Source organism: Tiliqua scincoides, chromosome 1 (genome assembly GCF_035046505.1).
Source record: "Tiliqua scincoides isolate rTilSci1 chromosome 1, rTilSci1.hap2, whole genome shotgun sequence".
NCBI classification, from domain to species: Eukaryota; Metazoa; Chordata; class Lepidosauria; order Squamata; family Scincidae; genus Tiliqua; species Tiliqua scincoides.
Window position 1 is genome coordinate 144,457,212 of NC_089821.1, and position 17,656 is coordinate 144,474,867.

Consider the following 17,656-nt stretch of genomic DNA (forward strand, 5'->3'; position numbering starts at 1 on the left):
GAATAACTTCACCTGGAGTTGCAATTATCACTTACTGCTGCTGAAATTAGTTGACTGTCTTCATTTTTTATCGATTATATTACTGTTCCTCACATTAGGAATATTTCCTTGAAAGATGGACTAAACATTTTCTAAATCAGTAACTAAAACTACAGCCATGCTAAACATATTATGCATGCGTGGTATAAACAATATTTTAATCATTTAAAACACACACACACACACACACACACACACACACACACAAAATGTTACTAAAACTGTTCAATGCACAATGCAGCCACAGGATCATATGAATACTATTTACATTGTGAATCTCTCCAATTTACAAGAGAAGAAGTTGGAAATGAGTATGCAAAAGAGACATTTATGGATCCAGTTGAAACTGGACAAATCTTCCCTCCACCTGAAGTTAGCTTGAATTCTATTTGGCATTTTATGTAAGCACAGTTTCTCTCTCACATGCTTCCCTGATCCCTTCAGGTACCTAACTAACCCACATTCCTGGTGGATTTCCTTCGGCTCACATACATCAGTCTTAATGCCTGTTTATGCAGGGGCAGAGCTGCGACATCTCAATAAAAAGATTTAAGAGGGCAAAGAAAGGCGAAGTGGTTTCTAAAAGGATAAATTCTGCCTTGCATAACATGAGTTATTAGGGAAATAATGTTGATGCAGGGAGTCTTTGAAGGGTCGCACACCCCCACTTCTCTCCCACCCACCCCTTAGCATGGTCAGTGGGATCTTATTGTTCAGAAGAATTGAAGATGTTGAGTTAGAAATCATTGCATCCACTATGGCAATGGCCAGGCTTAAATAATTTCTTTACTGTATGTTGTACAGGAGACTGACAATTTTTCACAGTTCAGTTATTTTCTGTGTATAAAACTTTTCTATTTTCATAACAGTTTTGACAAATGCCTGCCTTGTGGATGAAAGAGAGACAATGCCAACTCTATATCCTGTTTTCATAGTGAATTTTAGATAATCCTTTTGTTTCATGTTCAGCCCTTGTTGTCTATATAGTTGTCAAATTTTCAGTTTAACAATACCTCAGGCTTCAGCTGACACTTCAGTTTGAGAACATGTCAAACCACATGCAGGGGCTAAAAAGCCTTGATGTACTAAGAAGTTTCAGTATATTAGCAGTTTCAAAGCATCATGTGCACTTCAGCAATGTACAACAGAAGTACTGTATAAGCTTCTGACAAAGTGTGTGGGCGTGTATAGCTAATTACAGACATACCGTAAAACTGTGCTGCAAGCACAGAAACAAGTTAGCAGCGGTTTTGTCCATAAGGTATCTTTCCAAACAGAGATTTTGCTTCAGCTACCTAGTGTAATCCTTTGAGATTGTTCACAAATATCAGACAAATGATTATTGCCAGTTGGTAGGCCTGTTTTTTCATAGCATGGACTCCAAACAGACAAGTAACACAGTAATGTAAGATTTCTAAGCTGCTTTCTTCAAAACCCCAGTTTATGTAGTAAACATAAAACATCAAAAAAGGTAGGGCATCAGAAACACAGTTCTAGCAAATATAAACAGAAAACATAACACTCTGTTAATAGCGCTCTGAATAGCTTTTCTAGGTTCTTTTCCAGACACACACACACACACACACACACACACATATTGCACTCTCACTAGGTGCAAGAATCAAAAGCCAAAACATTCTAGGAAGGAAGGGAGAGAACCCTGTCCCATGAAGGAACTTGCACTGTAAGGATGCACCTTTACCTTCTCATTATTTTATTTCAAATTTATTATTTCAAATTTTAGCACAATGGCAACAAGCGTAAAGTCAGTTAAGGGTTTGCAAAACTCAAATATCTGCTAGGGGGACAAGGCAACTAATACATTATGGATCCAATCCTAACCAATTTTCCAGCTCTAATGCAGTCATACCAAAGGGGCATGTACAGCATCCTGCAGTGGGGAGCAGTCACTGAGGCCTCCTCCTCAGGGCTGCATTGCAGCTTCATCGGGGCTGGAAGATGGGAAAGGATTGGGCCCTGTGTTACCAACACATATATGATGTGAAGTCATGAAGCTGTCTTCAACTCAAAGAAAGCCCAAGATCTCCTGGCACCTAAGGCAGGGCACCAAATGCTGTCCCCCTCTTGCTCAGAATCTTGCTACACCATATACTGCTCCCCTTATCTAGTGGCCCTCCAGCAGCATTCCTCTGCTGTTCCTCTGCTGTTCCTCCTCCCTCTTTCCAAATTCAAACATGAAAATAATGGAGCTAAAAATAGTGTGCAAAAGAAGTGTTACATGGTCAATATTTTATTTCCTTTATTTCAAGGCATGCAGGGCACACACACACACACACACACATGTATGTGTACTGGGTGATGAACACCTAAATGGACAGTATGGGCCAGACCAGTAATGTGGCTATCTGAAGGGGTTGGTGGGGGGAGGGGGAAGAGAAAGAACTCAATAAAGCAGTTGGAATAGTGTCTACAACTCCAGTGCTCTATGTGTATTTATATCAATTATTTGTTTCTTTTGAGTAATGTTGGTGAGAATTAATAATTTAGCATCATTCATAATTTTGATTAATGGCCTGGTTATTGTTTCTTCTCCATAATTAATGAAGACATTAAAGTGAACTGTGACCTGAAATGACTGCTCTGGAGTCCTCCTTCTGGCTTAGAGTACTCCATTCATCATATATGTCAGTCAATTTTGAAGTCATACGCCAGCTTTTGTGTTCAAGCCAATCCTAATCAATTTTGTGCATTTCCTTATGATTACAAGTCCTCACTTGTACAATGTGTCCTCACATATGAAGCTCACTTGCCTCCACCATATTTACTAATACACAGACACTATTTTTCATGTAACCAAAAATGTTGAATATGTACTTCTCTCTCATTCACCCTGCCTTTTAGCATATTAAGTTGCCAGGAAAAACAAACAAACAAACAAACGTCCCATACCAACTGTTCGTTACTTGGAGACTGCAGAAGCAAAGGGAAGTTCTCTTTGGTCACCATTATTGGCCAAGGACTCCCGAGTTGTGCCCATGTATTGTATATGCATAGGTTAAAAAAAAAAATTACAGTATTTCCACAACCCAGTGCAAGTCACCTTGAGGACCATTCAGCCAAAAGATGGGTTAAAAATCCTTCAAACCAACAAACCAGGTATATTTGCTCCATATATGGAGAAATAAGCTTGGACCCCAATCTTATCCACATCTCCTACCATGTGCTTCCTGCGCTGGTGGAATGCTGTAAAGCAGTCAGCATCAATCATAAAAGGCAAACAATAGTTCATAATTGTTCTCTTACCCAGAGGCGACCTCCACAACTGATCCCCCTACTATAGGATGCAGCAGTCACCATTTTGACACTTCTCCACTGGCAAAAAGGGTCATGGATATAATTGGGCTGAAAGGTTACAATTCTATTACTTGAACTCAGTGGGACTTACTTATGAGAACAAATGCATAAGCATGCATTGTAAACCTGTTGCTCCCCTGGCCGGTTTTTCACCTTGTATATGGAGGGAGATAGCAAGACCAGGTATAAAATTAAATCATTGGGGGGGGGGATCACATTTTGAATTGGTTCTGGAAGCCAGCGTACAAAAGCTTGCCTTGTTCTTCAGATTCAACTGATATCCACTGTGATGAAGTAAAAATGAGGGAGATGGGTGTGTGGGTTATTCTGTTTTGTATTTCTGAAGGAACCAAGGTGTCTCTTAGTGTAACTGAAATTCAGGCAGGAAATAGGAATGCTTGCAAAATACATATCCCAAAAATGTATGTGTCATGGATTATCAAGTGTAGAATCTTCGCAGCAACTAAATGTTGCACTGGTATCCAAGAATAACCTGAATGTCAAGATTATTCAGTGAAGGTTGGTGATGTACTGTCCAGTAGCATCCAGGGAAAAATAATATTAAGTTAGTCTCCTCAACATGTCATGGGAAATAAAACTGCAGAAAAGCCTTTGGTACATCAAAATAATTACAGATAAGCCTGTTACCTGAAACCATTGGTAAAGAAGCAGAGGCAATAAAGCCAGAGAGAGATACTAAAGTACCATAGATACTCACCTACAAGTTGATCCCACAGATAAGTTGAGGGCAGGTTTTGAGCCAACAATCATGGAATTCTCTATGACCCTCTGATAAATCAGGGGTTAAACTTAGGGGGGTGTCTGACTCTAGTTTTGTCTGATTTTACCCCAGGCCAGATCCTGAAAAATAACCTACCACTAATTGTTACCTAAGAACAGTAGTCTCTAATTTATTAAAAACATAGTAAAAGATCATAAGATACATTTTAATTCTTTTTAAATTCTGGTCTTCACCACCTTTTTGTAAACGCTATCAGAGTTAACAAACAGAGTTTACTATAAACAACATACTAGTAAAACAGTGGTTCCCAACCTGATATTCATGTACTCCCAGGGACATGAATTTGCCTGAAAAATTACCATTTTCTGTTCCCCTCTCCCCTCAGAAAAGCACGAGAAATTTTGAATATTCCAGAATATTCAACAGGACCTTTAGGGGTACTTGAAAAAGAATGGAATAATGGGGAAAAAAGGCAGGTTGTGCTCCAGAATGCCTTGCAAGGACCAGCAAGGCAGGAAGGGAGGTAGCTAGTTGGCTGTGAAAGTCCCACCAACAGCTAGTTTTTGGTCATCAATTCATCTATGAACCAGTGATTGAAAACCAGCACAGTAAAAAAGTTGAAAAATAATATGATCAATGTTCAATTGATCAATTACCCAGAATTTCTCAGCACACTTCTGGTGCAAAACTGTGATAATTACATGAAGTCTGAGCTTTCATATAGAGGAGATGAGGGCTTATATTATTAATTACAAACATTTTGCTAATATGAAGGGTACAATTTATGAAAATGGGCTGCCAAGGGATATGCAAGTGAAAAAAGTTGGGAACCACTGCAGGGGATCCATGAATCAAATCCACCTTTAAGGTGTCTGGTGTGTTAAGCCAGAAGCTCTACATACAACACACAACCCGTAACACATAACTGAGAGTGTGCAATTCAATTCACAGCAGAGAGATGCAGCTGCATATATTTGCAACCCTTTTTACTCAGAAGTAGACCCACTGCTTTCGATGGGTGTTATTCTTAAGTAATGGTGCACTGAATTGTAGCCTGGGACTTTGCTTCAAATGGAAAGGAGGATCCCATCCTGGTGTTGAAAAAAACAGACCTGTTTTGCAAGCATTTGCAAAGCAGAACCAGGCTGCAGCAGAAGGAAGGAGAATAAAAGGTTAACTTTGGCTGGAATTTCCCAGGGAAGTTGCTGTAGAAACAAATTGCTTCGAATGAGGGGTGCCTGCCTGCTGCTTGAGAAAGAAACTTTTCAGAGTGGAAAGGCTCTGCCCTCTGATTGACCAGAGGCGATCAGGCAAAGTGATAATTGGAGCTTGACTACTTGACAAAAATTTTATGTACTATAGGCAAGTATCTACGGTAGCTTTAGATGACAGATCCATAAAATCAGTATTTCAAATGGAAAGACAATAACTGACACTGCTAATGAAACCAAAACATCTCTGAAGTACTTTCAGCCCTGACCCATGAAGTCTCAATCAGTGGGCAAGCTTTGTGACTTCTATCGAGTTCCACAAGACAAAGTCAACAAGTTATAATGTTTTGGGAAAAACATTTTATCAGTAAGTGACTGCCATTCCAAGCTGTAGGGGAAAATAGCACTGGGTACAACCAGTGGAGGCAAATCCTACCCTCCATTAATAAAGGAGTCTGTAAGGGAATGTTTCTGTCAGCAGGAAGAGACATTTCATACCCCATCTGAGCAACACTGCCATCCTTTGTCAGGAATGCTAAAGGTGACACTATGACAGTCTAGAAGCTCCTTCACTATAGGAAGTTGGGTGGCAGAAACCTACCTGCCTTGTACTCCTCATGGTTAACATTACTAACACTATTGTATTTGAAGACTCAATACACATCAGTTAAATATAACTTGGCCAGGCGGATCCACGAACCAGGCAGGTACCAAGCATGCATAGACTTCATTCACATCCATCAAAAAGTAGTAAACCTCAGCTTGATTTTCAAAACAACTGCAGCAGATTGCCTGAAAAATTACCATTTTCTGTTCCCCTCTCCCCTCAGAAAAGCATGAGAAATTTTGAATATTCCAGAATTACTTTAAAAATAGAAAATAGCAGGAAAGCATGGTACTTCTACATATTTATGGCAACCACTTCTATAGTACAATAAATAAGTGGTGAAATATTTGGCATAGCAACAATTATATAAAGACCACACCTCTCCTGAGGCTCTTGCACACAACAGCACTCTAGTGGGGAGCAAAGGCCTCCTCAGTATACAGATGTAGCCTCACTTATGTTGGTGACAGAATATGAGCTTTTCAGTTTTTAAACTGTTCTCCATAATATGAGTGAGATAGATATCTCCTTTGCTAACATTCAGTATCCAACTATCAGAGGTATTGGTACTTCTGAAGATAACATTTTTGGCAAAGCTGGCTAACAGTAGATTCCCTCTATGAATGCATCTAATCTTCTTTAAAAGCTACGGTAATAACTTGCAGTAATTAACTCAAGTTAATTAGACATGGTGTACAGAAGTATTTCCCTTTGTTAGTTCTGCACATACTGCCAATGACATGTTTCTGTTATTAAGTTTAGATGGGCCTTAAACTACCCTTCCAAGCACTAAATTGCTGTCTCATTTGTAATCCATTGGTGTATAAAGCAAGATATTGCAGCTATTTGTTCAGTTACTTGGGAACCATTTGGATCTGCAAAGCAGTGGGTTCAAAATATCAAATATGGACTGTTTTCCTGCACTGTGGAAGGGCTGCCATCCATCATCCCCTAGGACAATCAACAAATAACAGACATTGTTTAGTACTTACAATAGATCTGATGAGATTCTCTTTTGCCAGTTTCAGGGAGGACTTATAGCAATTTGCCAGGTCTTCTTTATGTGTATCACTAATATGTCCTCGTGCTATGGGTCCCACAGTGTGAATGACATCTGCAAAGAATAATCCAATAAATAATATCAAATTTCCATTCTATCCCTAATGGAAGAAAATCTTGTAAATCTATAAAGATACATATAACAGAGGAATTGAATGTGCTTTAGCTAGGCACTAAAGTTTAAATCAGGGCATTTGAATTACAGCAGAATTAAGAAACCATGCAAGTAACAGAGTTCACCTTTTTACACGTCTCAAACTTAAGAGTATTTATTAAGACCTGTAAGCTATAATAAGCAACTCCCCCCCTCTTGGTCTTTTGCTTACTTATTTTGACCTTTCTTGTCTTACAGCATGACCCAAACAATTAGCAAGTGATGCTATCAAAGAAAGCAACCATTTCCAACTGTCAGGCTGTACTTGTGCAGCAGCTATATTGGCTCATCTAATGCTTTAGATCCCCTTGTGGGTGGTGCAGCAATTTCTTCCCAGATCACAACTCTTCCTTTCTTCCTGAAGCACGCTGAGATAGCACACCAGGTGACACATATTAAATCAAGAGTGAAATGACTTGATAACCTTGTACTATATTCAATTTCCCAGTTGCTGGAAAAATGTCTCATTGGTAGCAAGTCAGTGGCATTTTGTCTTTTATTTTTCTTTGTCCAGGATCTCAACTATCAACCACCAAACATGATTTAGGTGGCAAACTGTTCCAACAACACCGTGGTAAATGATTGGTGACTCCTTGAGATGAATTCTGGGTCATGCAAGAGCTAATTTACAATGGATAGCAGCCTATGAATATTCCCATCAGCCATCTCACCCAGGACCTGTTATCTTTAGGCTTCCCACCACACCATGTAGCAGTTACAGTTCTCTACTCTTCAGAGCTACTATTATTAACTACATCTCAGGAATGGGTTTTCCCATCTCTTTCCTATGTTCATTCTTAATACATTCACCAGACATTTTACACACTCACCACAACAACATGCCACAGTAGGGTCTTAGCATAAATAAATATTTAGAGCCACAAGATACTGCATTTTAAGGTTTCTCACTGGCCTCAGTCCACTCAAAAACATTTTTAAGAAGGTGGCTACCTTCCAAGGCTACTCCTAACAATAGATCTCAGACAGTTCTCCAGTTTTCCTAAGATTGCAAGACTGGAATTATATTTCAATTTCCCAATTTTTTGCTAGATCAATGAACACAAAGATTCAAATGACTGCTAATGAGCAACACCAGTAAGGGAATTAGTTTTTACAGTAAACCCCATGAGCCTGGTACAAACCAACACGGAAGGATTTACAAAACTTTATAACAGTTATTTAAAAAAGCACACTGAGAAAAACACAAAGGAAAAAAACTATCAACCTCCCCCCTTTAATCACAGTTATTACCTTTAGTTATGGGAACAAAACTAGATTATTTTTACTTGATTATTACATCTACAGTACTGAACAGCAAATCTTCTTAAAATTCTTTCTTAAAAAAAAAAAGAATGTAGTAGATGTTTAGCGCTTTTCAGATGACAACTGATGATCAAAACAGGTACATTAGTTTTACCCTTCAGCTAACCCAAATATTATATTCCGTATGCATTTTATGCAACACAATAAACCGAGAAGGAAATTGTTACCGGTGGAACAAACAACTGTGGAAATGTATAGGCAAAATATGTATTTCCACATTTCATTCTGAAAACCCTTCTATTACAGCTGTTTATAGTATTTGACTGTAACAACTTGCCCAGTGAACTGTATAAAACAAAATTTCGGTGCATGTGAATTATGATGCTGGGTAGCAGTTTAAAAAATTGATTTTTTTTTAACGTTAGCAACTAACGTTCATTTTGCTGATTCTGCCAAACACATGATGACCACAAGAACATGCCACATCAGGGTCTTAGCAGAAACCATAAATACTTAGAGCCACAAGATGCTGCAGAAACAGCAATGAGCTTGACATTTTATTGGTAAACTAGACAAAACAGGATTAACACATCATTCATAATTAACAATATCCAAAGAACACATTGATACATATGTGTTATCTGATTATTTTGGAGCTGTTACTAAGCCTACTGTAACTAAACTAAACATTTGTACTGATGTAACAGGAAATGTGATGGTTTGTAATACTGTACTGTGGTTGATACAGCTTCTTTTTCATTTCACAAATCAGAACCAGGACAAAAGCCCTTCATGGCACTGTAAATTTGACCTTGAATCTTCTTAACAGACCAGTGCATGTATCATCAATACAGATCTTGTATTACAGAGCAATCCTCTCATAACAAGGCTTGTTTCTATTACATCCCCCACAGTTTTTTGTAAGCTAAACACAAAACTAGAGTTGCTTTTCAGAGATAAATTTGCAGTTTGTAGATATGAGATAAGATGACAATCTTATTCAGGAAATTTTGAGGCTAGGTACAAAGGCTATAAAACCCTGTGTTTAAATAGTGGAGCTCCAGCTTCTTTGCAGGGGGTCACCGTTCAGGTCCTCGAATGTAATGATTCTGCCATGCTTTATAAAGTGCACATGAGCACCAGCTTCCCCTCATAGTGCTTAGGAACCAGTATTGCCAATACTGCTCTCATATATATGCCATGTGTATGCCATGTTTTGGACCCAGGATTGTCTGGCCCAGAACTAAACTAAATGAGGAATTTATACCAAGAAAGGCCAAAATGGAGCATTTTGCTATTTTGGGACTTTTGAATGAATGGGTAAACTATCACAAAGTGCCTTTACAATGAGGCTAACAGAAACATGAAACACAGTTTTCCAAAGGAAATATAGATTTTATTAGGCAATGTAAAAAAAACAAGGAAAACGCCATGCTTACTGGTGCGATCATCAGTGGTAGTGAATGAAAGAACACTTGTGAAAGCTCCATTTGAACAGGCATGGGTTAAGTGAAGGTGAAAAGAGAGAGAGCATGAGTAGGCCTGCCAACTGAGTTGAGTTTCCTCTAACAGAGATCACCCAACAGGAGAGTTTAAGACAGACACTGGGGAATGGAGGATTTTAGAAGAGATGCACTGGGGAGGGGGGGAGACATGCCTCCTGGTAAGCTTCCCCATTGGACTTGGGACCCGGGCCTCTTACTCAGTGAAGGTGAGGAGCAACAGCACTCGGATTTATCAATGGTGCAAAATTGGTATCAACTGGTGTAAAAGATGTGGGTTTACTGCTGCTGCTGCTCCACTACACAAGCCAGGGATCCAGGGCCCAATGGAGAGGCTTACTGGGAGTCACTGAAGAACAGGGAGCAGCGGTAAACCACCACCTATCTATAAGTGGTGCTATCTAAAAAAATTCCTGAATGCTGAAGATATGCTGAACGCAATATCAGGAGAAAGGCTATCCAAAAATTGCCCAATGGCACTATGAAGAACTGCCACTGCTCCCCATCGGCTTTGACTTACTGGGCAGTGGGGAAGGACCAGTGGCAACAGCAGACCCTCACTGTCTCAAGGCTGGATCAGATACTGTACTGGCACAGGCTCTGGCAAGTGCTCCACCAGGCCCTTCCTGTGGAGTCACCCTCAACTACGGGAAACGTATCCTCATGCGCATATAACGCTGGCCAAAATTCAAGACTTCGAGATTTGTGAGGCTCCAATGCAAAGGAAACTATAACCTTTGCTTACATGCCAAAAATGAGAAAAGTGGGATCAAATGGCTGAAGGATTGGAGGCAGGGTTGCAGAGTTTGCCTGATGGGGAGAAAGATTGGAGGTGTTAGGGGAGCCTTCATCAATCCACAAGCTCTATTCTTGATTCCCTCCCCCAAATTAGGCACACCATTGCCCCCATAGTCTTCTAAAAACAGTAGCAAAGGGGGCTTGACAATAGGTAAGAGGACTAAGACACTATTTACCCCCTTGAAATTCAAGTACTACAAAGCCTGCTCCAGAAAAAGCAGTTACTTAAGATGGACTACAAGACAAACTCATGTGCCAGTCTGATGTGGGGCAGGCATTGTCTGAGTAAAGTCACTTATGAATTACAAAGGAACTCTGGCTCATCCTTTCGCAGCTGGTTTCCCTCCTCCCTTTCTCATTTGCTTGTACATCACACTATGAATTTTTTATTTTAAAAAGGGTATATAAACATATTAAACAAATAAGAAAACTTTCAGAAAGCCAAAGTAAAAGAACATTAAAAGGCTCATCCACCTTCATTGAATCCTGGTACACAGAGAGCTGTAAGACATCTACAAACTGAGGGCCCAATCCAGAACTGCACTTTGGCCAATGCAAGTCCCTTGTGCCGGCCCGGGAGTGTTGCAAAAGGTACAGTAAAGCACTTTTGCGCCACTCAAAGGGGAGATAGGCCAGTGCACAGATGTGTGCCAGCCTCCCTGTGCTGATGCGGGCCTCGGGGAAAGGGTGAGTTGCATCGGCTGACCTTGGCCAACATAGGGATTGGGGGAAGGGCAGGAAGGAAGCAGGTGGGAGGCATTTCAGGGAGGGGGGAGGATGGGTAGCTGGCAGGCAGGGAGCTGGGTGCGAGGCCTGGATCCTGACCCCGTTCCCAGGCGGCACAGCACAGCTCCAGGCTGCTCAAATCTGTGCCACCTCGTCAGGTGGTGCAGATCCGAGTAGATCCATTGGGGCCGCTGCAGCGTGACACAGTGTTACAGGTGTCACGACCTCCCCCAGAGTGCCATGCCATCTGCTTATTGCCCCCAGAGGTAATTAACCGGCCATAAACCCATCCAGTCACTTCACACCTCTCAGGCTTCCCTTGTTTTCAGTTGCCAATTGCTCTTCAATCGTAAGAGCTTCCAAACCTGATAGTCAAGTCAATTTATCAAACCCCCTTGAACCGTGCTCCAGCTTGAGCCTCCCTGACTCAGCCTGAACCCAGGAGAAGGTCTCCTTTACTGGGGTATCCAGTTCACATACCAACCAACCATGGAATAGCTCCCACAACCAAGTTCCTTGTTCCATCAGTCTAATAATCCAGTCAGCTGTAATAGATAGAATTTATTGAAGAGAAAGTTAAAGAAATAGTTAAACAGACAGGCACTGCATCAGTCAGAATTTAGACTAGAGCAGGGATGCAAACTCATGTCATACAGAGGACCAAATAGCATTCATGGTACCTGCTGAGGGCTGGAGGTGATGTCATTACACAGGAAGTGATGTCATTAAACAGGTCAAAACCAGAAACAAACACTCTGTTCTCGTGTAGGAACTCATTAGCTGCTAATGACAAGAAAGAAAATGCACAAATCTTGATCATATTTCAATATATGGGTGAACCCAATTATCATGTGGGCCGCCCTTTCAGTCATGTCACCTCAGCATTTCTCAGCAGCTGAGAGCCTGAGGGCCAGATAAAAAGCTTCTGTAGACCGCATCTGGCCTTATGTTTGACACCCCTGGACTAGAGCATATGGTTACAATACAACACTCAGCAATAATAAAACAATGAAGAGCTAACTCCTAACTCTAACTATCACTCACCAGAGTCTTACACTTTCAGAGTTCCAGTCCAACCCATCCTTGCTGCAGTCAAGGCGGGTCCATCTTGTCAGGACTGGTCAAAGCTCAGGCCCCCTTGGCCAGAGATGAACTAAGACAAAGGAAAGCTACTCCCTTCTACCTTTATAGGTCTTCTGGGCCATCCACCAATTAGAACTCGGATCCAGCCGAACATTCTAGGTGTGGACGTGCCACAGCCCTCTCCCTCATGGTGGTCTTGCCCCGCCCAACCTGAAAAGTTCACAGCTGCACCTTGTTGTTCATCAAGTGGCCTTGTAGCCAATTTAGCAGCCTGGTACCTTATCTGAGGGCCCTGTGAAGTGGCCACCTCCACAGTTCTCTCAGACCTGGTATGTGCTAATGAGCACCCTTGTTTGCAGCTGGTCCTTGCAACTTGCGCCTAGCAACATTGCCAAAGGCAGAGACTTTCCTTGCTCTGGTTTTCTACCTTGTCAACCCCACGTTACTTTTCCTTCACACATGGGGTAAGGGGAAAGGTTTCCCCCTGCCTCAGGCTGCGCTGATTTTGGCCCCAAACTTGCAGTGGATGTAGTGCAGGCCCACTGGCCTGCCTGCTTCCAATGCAAGTTAGGGTTGTGCACTGAGTATTCTAAAGCGCATGTGAAACATGCAGATTATTGTAAAAGGTTAATAACAAATATAGTACTGAAGGTGAAGAAGGAAGGAGGAAAAGGCAATGACTTCAGGAAATTGCAGTAGGCCCACTCTCATCTAAGGCAGTGTTTCTCAAACTTTGGGTCAGTACCCATTAGGTGGGTCGCGAGCCAATTTCAAGTGGGTCCCCATTCATTTCACTATTTTTAATATAGTTGGCTTGATGCTACCATGGTATGTGACTGCGTTTGGAGAAACATTACAGAGCTTTATTTTTAACAGGCTATTGTGTAGATGCTTTTAACAATGATAGTCAATGGGACTTACTCCTGGGTAAGTGTGGGTAGGACTAGGTCTAGGATTGTTAAAAATTTTCCTGCTTGATGATGTCACTTCTGGTCATGACATCACTTCTGTTGGGTCCCGACAGATTCTCATTCTAAAAAGTGGGTCTTGGAGCTAAAACTTCGAGAACCACTGAAAGAAGGCAGTGAAAATTAGGAGATGAGACCAGATTAGGTAAAATTGCAAACAGGGAAGAAAGGAATATGCAGGCAACTTTGAACAGAAGATAATAAAATGCAAGCTACTGTGTCAGTATGAAAAGTATGAAAAGTTAAGAATGCATTATTTAAGAAAAATAGAGGTGAGTAACATATGCAGTGTAAAAGCTATTTTCAGAGTCATGTGTGTATACATTAGTTAGAGGCAACATTGGAGAGGCAAAAATGTCTTTAAGAAAGCCCAGTGTTGACTTTGTTACATACTTTTTGTCAAAGTATAACCTGATCTGGAGGCTAACCAATTAATGGAAAATGTAAGATCTTTGTACTTATCCCTGTAATATTTCTGATATTCTTCATCCTGCTCTTCTTTCAAAGACCTCAGAATAGCATATATGATTTTTTTTACCCTTACAACCACCATGTCAGGTAGGTCAGAGGGAAAATGAGTGGCATAAAGTCACCCAGTCACCTTTATGACTGAGCATGCTTTTGAATACAACCCAATCAATATCAAACATCTCCAAGCATGACACCATATTGGGTATATGGATATGACTGAAATGCCTTGACAGGTTCTTTATAGAATCATTTGTCTGGAAAGTCTGGCAATGGTATTTGACATGCAAGAGCAATTTGACCATTCAACCCAGACAACATGTACTGCTGCTTGACCACAATGGTTCAGCAGAAACAGTTTGGTAATGGCCGAAACAGCTGTTGCCATGCCTGCCCTAGCAACACAAATAAAGCTGCATCTTCTGTTCAAGTCCCATCAGTATGTGAGCATGTAAAGCTGCATTTTGCATAGGTCCCATCACCAGGCTAAATGAGAAAGTTGGGTATGACAAAGTTATTAAAACACAAAAAGGCCACATAGTGACTCAACAGGGATACATTCCAAATTTTTCTTTAAAGTCAATTTGAGAGAATTCAGTGAACAGCAAGGAAAGTGGACGGCTCTTGGATTGGAAAGGAGAGCCTAATTAATGGCAAGCACAATCCCCAGACACAGCAGTGGGCTCTGACGTTCATCAAGCATGGCACGTATTTGTTGTTTGTATTCATGTCCCCTGCTGTCTCTGTGTGCTGCCATTTGTGATAACCTGTGTGAATCACAACACCACCAGGGAATGTAAACAAGACTCAAAACATCTACACTAACTAAGAAGGGGGGGGGAAATACTTCAAATAGCCAGGAAAATTACATTCCTTAACAAATTCGTCCTAGTTGGAAAATGATGTTTCCAGCAGATCTTTATAAAACATTGAATCCATGACAATGTCAAGAAAATCGGAGTGAATCTAAGGAGAAACCGAGGTATATTTTGATTAGTAATCCCTGACAGTTAATTGAAATTGCCTGCAGTTTCTCCCAGCATCCCCTTTTTGTCTGCTCATGCCCAACACCGCCTACAATCCTATGACCTGGTACATGGAAACAGCAGCTCATATGACCAAGAGCAACAGTCCCATTGTGCAAATGCTTGTATATGTTCCAAGTCACAGCACTCATCCAGTAGCTCCCGCTGTCTGCCAGCTTGGAAAGAAACACAACACAACAATATTTACAACAGCCATAACTTCACTGAAGACATTCAGTGTGGAAAATTCAAACTTAATAAATGCCCATTGTGAAGGAGGGAAGATGTCTGAAGACAGGCTGAGGACAAAATGAAAACACTTGCTGCTCTGCTCAGGGGTACACAGCCCTTTCTTTCTTATAGCCACATGTTTTCTAGCAATAAAGAAAAAACTCTCCAAAAAGAACTTGAAGAATGAAGCTGAAAAAGCAGGCTAGTGGCATCATAATAACTGCACTGCCTTCATTTTTAGATATTTGAAACTTGAAGGCTACCTCTCTGACAACAGTAAAAATTAATACCATTTGCAGATTTAATAAACATTTCAGAAGTCCTGCTTCCTGTTAATGTTCTGACTGTATCCTTCTAACATGCAGGCTGCCTGCCTGCTTATCCTGTTCCTGCCTCTGTAAAACCAAGAAACATGCCTGCTTGTTAAAGAAAACAAACAAAACAAAAACAAAAGGTAATGGGCACAGAGAACAATGGATAACTCAGTCAGCGGAATCAGGGGGACCACTGTAGTATTCTGCCTCAACAGTTGTATCATAAGGATTAAACAAGCAGATTCGTTATGGTTGGCTTTTTTCATTATATAAATCAGTGAACAAATCTTCGGGGTTATTTTGATAAATTTTTATAGTGGGTAATGACTCCTACCAAGAGGGAGGAATAGGTGACAGGTGACGGAATGGCAGCAAAAGAGAAAAAATGACTTTTGTTTACAGAAGTGTAAATTGAAAAGTGTGCGTATGACACAAAATGAATTTGGAGGGCATGGATGTAATTTACAAATATTCTGTTCAGTACTTTGCCAAGTATTCAGTAAAAGTGTTAACATAAATGAATTTTAAGCAAACAGATAAGTACAAATAACTTTCTCTCATTTACTTCTTTTTAGAAGTGAGTGTACTGCATTAAAACTGTTAACGAACTGACACACCAAGTTGAGAATCAATTACATGTTCCTTTCATTCATCCCATTCATGTATTCATAGCCATAATCGGTCCATCTAGCAAACTGCATAATGAAGCTGTACCCTGTCAATCATGGCATGAATGGTATGAATTTTAAGGCAGAACCTATTGCACTGTGTTGAAGTGAATAAAAAATATGAAAGGATACATTGCCAAGGGCTCTGTTTGTGAATTTTATCAGTCAATTGATACAATAAGTTCCACCCATATTAACTCAGAAAGAAATAACTGAAAACTCAGCTGATGGGAAACTGAATTACTTTTTGATATTCTTACATATTAAATGTTACCCTGCTGATTATATGTAGGAAATGCTTTCATGTACAGAATATTAATTTTCTTCATATTATGCTTGCAACATGCTCATCGTGGTGCATAAAACATACATCTTCAATGTACCGCAGATATTTGTTAAATTAAGTTCAGCAGCATACACTCCCCAACATCCATTCTTATTTTTTTAAAGAAGGAAAATTGATTAATTTTCTTTACTTCACTGCAGTCAGAATAGTTCCATTTTTAAAAGCTGAGTTTGAAAGATTTAAATAATGATCTTTTTTTGCTTTAGTGTTAGAGAACACTTTCTTAAAATCAGTCACTGTATCTCAAACATCAAATATCATTTAATGAAACATATAAACAGGGTTTCATATGGAGGAGATGAGGGCTAATATTAATATTAATTACAAACATTTAGCTAATGTGAGGGGTACATTTATGGAAAGGGCTGTCAAGGGGTACGAAAGTGAAAAAAGGTTAGAACTATGAATCAAATCCTTCTTTAAGGCACCTGGTGTGTTAAAGAAGGTGGCTCTACATATAACATGCAACTTATAACACATAACTGGGAGTGTACAATTCAATTCACAGCAGAGACAAGCAACAAGGAATTACTTTAAGTGCAGCTACACATAGTTGCAACCTATTTACTCAGAAGCAGACCCCTTGCTTCTCACAGGTGTTATTCTTAAAGTAAAGGTGCACTGAATTGTAGCCTGGGACTTTGTTTCAAATGGAAAAGAGGATGACATCCTGGGTTTTAAAAAACAGATCTCTGCAAAATGCAAGCATTTGTAAGACGGAAGGAGGCTGCAGCAGGCTCTGTAAACTTAGAGAAGGAGACTTGCTTCAGTTCAGTGGAATTTAATGGAAGTCTAAGGAGCAGTGAAAAGGTTAACTTTGACTGCAGTTTTCCAGCCTTGGTTGCCTTGGAGATTAATGGCCTCTAATTATCTCTGCATTACTGTGCATGTGCTCTTGAAAAGCATGTGCTTTTCTCTGCTGTTCTTCTACTGGAGCCCACATCCCACCAATGTTGTCCTCATCGGATGACTAGCTGTGCCATGAGCACAGAAAGGTGCTTGGCATCTTTGTTACGTAAAAATCCCCTTTTTCCTTAGTTGTGATTTTATATCTGGTTATGTTACTAAAACTTCATGCAGGCCACACTTCTCCCAGCAGACTTTTCCAAAAAACTCTGGTCAAGCCACAAACTTGCA

General features: G+C 40.4%; 1 protein-coding gene across 3 annotated transcripts in view; it reads right to left on the bottom strand.

The window, feature by feature from the left end:
• MACROD2 (mono-ADP ribosylhydrolase 2) overlaps window positions 1-17,656 on the bottom strand; it is a 1,146,647-nt gene that overhangs the window by 550,650 nt on the left and 578,341 nt on the right. For all 3 annotated transcript variants that reach the window (XM_066609514.1, XM_066609523.1, XM_066609505.1), the window contains exon 6: window positions 6,907-7,028. In XM_066609514.1, the coding sequence (XP_066465611.1) occupies window positions 6,907-7,028 (122 nt within the window). The remainder of the gene's footprint in view (window positions 1-6,906; window positions 7,029-17,656) is intronic.